The sequence below is a fragment of the Limulus polyphemus genome, unplaced genomic scaffold (genome assembly GCF_000517525.1).
Source record: "Limulus polyphemus unplaced genomic scaffold, Limulus_polyphemus-2.1.2 Scaffold24, whole genome shotgun sequence".
NCBI lineage: Eukaryota > Metazoa > Arthropoda > Merostomata > Xiphosura > Limulidae > Limulus > Limulus polyphemus.
This window is the reverse complement of record NW_013665634.1, coordinates 1,046,549-1,051,566: the sequence shown is the minus strand read 5'-3', so window position 1 is coordinate 1,051,566 and position 5,018 is coordinate 1,046,549. Positions and strand designations below refer to the sequence as shown.

The 5,018-nt window shown below is 29.8% G+C and overlaps 1 protein-coding gene across 1 annotated transcript in view; it reads left to right on the top strand.

The window, feature by feature from the left end:
- The window catches only part of LOC106458757 (leucine-rich repeat-containing G-protein coupled receptor 5-like), a 35,450-nt gene that overhangs the window by 8,981 nt on the left and 21,451 nt on the right, over positions 1–5,018 (top strand). Inside the window, exons 4-6 of the mRNA XM_022385424.1 lie at positions 467–610; positions 1,339–1,410; positions 1,748–1,819. Of these exons, the coding sequence (XP_022241132.1) occupies positions 467–610; positions 1,339–1,410; positions 1,748–1,819 (288 nt within the window). The remainder of the gene's footprint in view (positions 1–466; positions 611–1,338; positions 1,411–1,747; positions 1,820–5,018) is intronic.

Below are 5,018 nucleotides of genomic sequence, written 5' to 3'. Positions count from 1 at the left end.
ATTCGAACCCGCAGATTGCGAGTCGAGTGCTAGAGGAAATAATGATAATGCATGAACCAAGCTAACTAGTTTTAGGTGTTCTTTTCTTTAACGTTAATTACATTAAGAGTATTAGTTAAAATGTGTAAGATATATATATATATATATAATATCTATGTTATTGTTTTCATTTATTTATTATATATTAAATAATTATTATAAGAATTATTATGCTTTTGTTAGTTTGGTGCATGAATTTTGAATTAACCTAAATCTCCTAAAGTCGCCGAACCTCGCGAGATATTATTGGGATTGTGGCCAAAAATACCGATAACAGCAAGGGTATCCAACTGATGAATCAGTGCATTATATTCACTATAAGTTTTGATTTTATGACTTTGCGTACTCCTAATTAAATTAGATAGCTCATAGAATATATTTAGATAACTTTAGAATTTTTACAAGTTTGTTGGCAATATTTTTTCAGACATATTAATGGAAACAAACTCGCACATATTCCCATGGGAAGCCTGTCAAGTTTAAAGAATTTACAGAAGCTATGGCTAGATGAAAATCTTTTGACAGAAGTTCCAGTAACAGCCCTAGGGGAATTACCACAGTTGCAGGCCGTGTAAGTCAGTATTTCATTTATAATTAAGATATGTTCTATTTCAAAACTATCTAGTCATGTTTACCGAAGTGCGTTTGAACATTTTTGTTCAAACGCACTTGTTAGTTTCAGCATTAGTTTTACATGTAAAAAATATGAAAAACTCAGAAATATATCTTTGCGGACTCTTTTTTTTGTTTACGTATTTTAAGACTTATATGATAGAAAAGGAATTTTTAAAACGTTGCGAAGTATCGAAAAGGTTTGACAAAAGAAAATCTAATTTTAACCATCTTCACCCCCTCCCAGTGGTACAGCGGTATGTCTGCGGACTTACAACGCTAGAATCCGGGTTTTGATACTCGTGGTGGGCAGAGCACAGATAGCCCATTGTTCAGCTTTGTGCTTAACTTCAAAGAAACAAACCATCTTCACCCACTTTACTATGTTGGACAATATGGAACCTAAGAAATATAATGATAGTTGGATAATGTTGTTGTTATTTACTTAGCTAAAATCCCAAATTTTAGCGTTGTAAGTTCGCAAACTACCCAATGACCCACCGGAGGGCCGTATACTTCTCACAAATTACTAAACTTCAGAATTATTTCGAAAAATAGATCAATGTTCTAAAAGTAATTTAGATTATTTTTGAGTGTTGATTTTGTAAATAATGTGCTTGTAGGGTTTCAAATAGTGTTAATATTAAAAACTATATATTTACTATTTAATCTATTTTCTTTCCGTAGGAACCTAGCTGCCAACAACATTCGAATAATTCCGAATTATGCTTTCATAAATCTCACAAAGCTTGTTATTTTGTAAGTATATAACGTTGTGGTTTCTCAACCATTCTATAAATAATTATACATATATAGCTGAATGATTAATTTTTGGAATTTCCTCCTTTTGTTTATGTAATACCTTTGGTATTGAATTGAATATTTTTTTAATAGTCACTCTCTAATATGACACATTACTAACTTTAGAGTGCTAACGTTTTTACTTATAAGATGAGTTATTCACTAGAGATAATAACACTTGTCCAAATCTGCCAAGAAAAGCACACCATCAGTTTATTTCTTAAAATTTTGTACTTTAAAAAATAATTCGGTAAATAAATTATATTTTATTCATCACCATGTCTTGAATTTCTAGGGTACTTCAAAGAAACGGTATTGAGGTAATTGAGCCAAAATCCTTCGAAGGTCTGTACTCTCTCAAAGTTTTGTAAGTATATTATAGGTTATACCAATGTTACAAATAATTATTGGAGTAGATAAATTTGAAAAATAGCTTCATTCGTAATTTTACCGTCTTCCATGCTATATAATCGTCAAATTGGTGTCATTTTTAATTAGTTATATATAAACTTCAATTGATTAATGTGATTGAGTGTCGGGTCACATTCACAATAGTCTTAACTCACATAGTCTTAACCGTAACAATTTTATACAGTGGTTTATAAATAACGGTACTAATATATCAAAATATAAAAGGTAAACGTTTCCGTTGGATATGAAAGACTTTATTTAATAAAGGGAGAGAAAAATAACAAAATAGCCAAGAAAAAACAGCAACCAAATTTGAGTACACTAGATGAAATGAAAACATTTATTTTGGCTTTTACTAATATTTCTTTCCAAACACTACTGACCATGAAGAGAGAGATCCATCTTATTAAAATGAAACTGTGCTTAGTGTGAAAAGGTGGTCATATGGTTTCACTCCTTTTCATAACGCATAAGAATCTCTTCATCTCTCTCTCTGTTTTAGAATTCCTGAAATGTATTGTACGTTTAGTTTGAGAGTTTCGTTATTTCAAGCAAAGCTACACAAGGCTATATGCACAAACCGTCTCTAATTTTGAACTGATAGACTAGAGGGAAGACCTCTTGAAAAAGCACCCACCGCCAACTCTTAGGCTACCGTAATCAAATAAAGGGATTTGACTGTAATTCTCATTACGTCGCTACAGCTTTAGATTACGGAGTTCCTTTATCCAGCAAAGGAAGGTTTGTAGTACACGGCACACTAATACAATCAGGACACACCTAGCCCCGTTGTGCTTTTAGTTTACAATATTGCATTTCTAACATTTATATGAGTGTCCCAATGATAATATTTATTATTACAGTTTCACTTTTCATTTTGATCGCCCTGCATTGTGCAGTACGTTTATACATATTTTTTACATGTACAGTAAGTTTATACATAATTTTAACTTTTACAGTAAGTTTACACATATTTTTAACATGTACAGTATGTTTATACATAATTTTAACATGAATAGTAAGTTTATACATAATTTTAACATGTACAGTAAGCTTATACATAATTTTAACATTTACAGTAAGCTTATACATAATTTTAACATGTATAGTAAGTTTATACATAATTTTAACATGTACAATAAGCTTATACATAATTGTAACATGTACAGTAAGCTTGTGTATAATTTTAACATGAATAGTAAGTTTATACATAATTTTAACATGTACAGTAAGCTTGTACATAATTTTAACATGTACAGTAAGCTTGTACATAATTTAACATGTACGGTAAGCTTATAGATAATTTGAACATGTATAATAAGTTTATACATACTTTTAACATGTATAATAAGCTTATACATAATTTTAACATGTACAGTAAGCTTACACATAACTTGTACATGTACAGTAAGCTTATACATAATTTTAACATGTACAGTAAGCTTACACATAACTTGTACATGTACAGTAAGTTGATACATAATTTTAACGTAATGAGTGCATTAGATACACATGTTTCACTGGACTCAGAATTAGCTCATGATGTTAACAAAGTTGATGTAATCAAGCTAACATATCTCAATTTACTTTGTATCTTTTCCCTGTTTTTGTTCTTCTCACTTATTGTTAGTTAGTACATTTCACCACAATCGAATGTAAGCCACGTCTTCACCAGGTCCTTTAATAGGTCATTCATATTTGAGAAAGTATATGCAAGTGGTGAAATACGTTCATTTTGCTCTTCTGAAATATATTAGTCTTAATATAGCGAATACTTTCTATGACTTATTGATGCTTTATTGGGAGAAACATCAATTTATTATATACTTGTTTCTGTTGAAACGCGTAGTTTTCAACTTTTATCACTGAATATGATTTGCGAAACAATAGTATATTTTAGCTTACAACTTAATCGTATAATAAGAAGCTTATAATTCATTCTAAAGAAACAACATATGACTAAAATTTTAAATAGTCCGCCATTGGAATACATCTGACATGATAACTGCGGAATAGTGTTGCCTGTTGAATCTGTTCACATGTTTTTGTAAAAACTAAGAAAAAAATAAAAAATATTATGGACAATATCAAATTACTTAAAACATATGTTTTAAATGGATTAAAATTAGCGATCCAATTAGGAACCTTGTAATAATTTTGCAATTGAATACGTTTGGCAGCAACAGAAAAGGTACGTTTTTGAATTTTATATTTTGTGGAATCAAAGTAACTGATCAAAATATTCCAAAGTAGACAAATAATATAAAACTATACAACATCGTAATCGGCATATTTAACAATTCGTAAGACTAGAGATAAAACAAATCTCTCTTTTGGTTGGTTGTTAATAGATCAGGCTATCATCAACGAGATTCCACTGTTATAATACTTTCCGTAACACTACGGTTCTAATTATATTAAATTTATTATTATATAGTGCTTTGCATAAGGTTATTTATATCCTGAATCAGTAGTTATGGTTTCATTCTTTTGTGGTCAGTTACATAACAAAACAGTTTATTCTATGAATATCAAAGAAGCTCTAAAACGAATATCTGTATTAACAAAGCCTACACCTTATAACGAGAAAATGTTTTATATACGAATGTAATTTTAGCTATTTAATTAGCCAAAACTAAGTGCTTAAAACGAAATTACTAGTGCTAACTTTCACCCAAGAGTAAGTTAATTTAGCAGTACAGTATTGGAGATCAATACGGAATTTTTACCGTTTATGAAAGATCACTCCAAAATGCTGATCTACGTCGACAAAAATCTAAAACAATGTAGTAGTCGTTTTTGTTTATCACGTTGCTAATTTAGAAACAAATTTAGATCAGTAACTTTACCAAAACTTGTGTTTCACTTGATCATTTTACTATCTCAAGGAATATTTCACTGGGAAAAAAATCATAACAGTAAATGCAACGTTTGCTAAGATTCTTCAATTAAACAAAAGGGAAATATAAATGAACTTGTGGGAAAACAGTGCTACTGTATTTATTACACAGGCGTGCGAATTTAAACTTCATAAAAGTTGTTTTGGTTTTAATAACGGATTTTCTATAATTCAGCTACTCACATTTCGAAAATATTTTTTTTCTACCACGTGAGGATTTTTTACAAATCGGAAAGAAAAAACTCTTACTTAGATC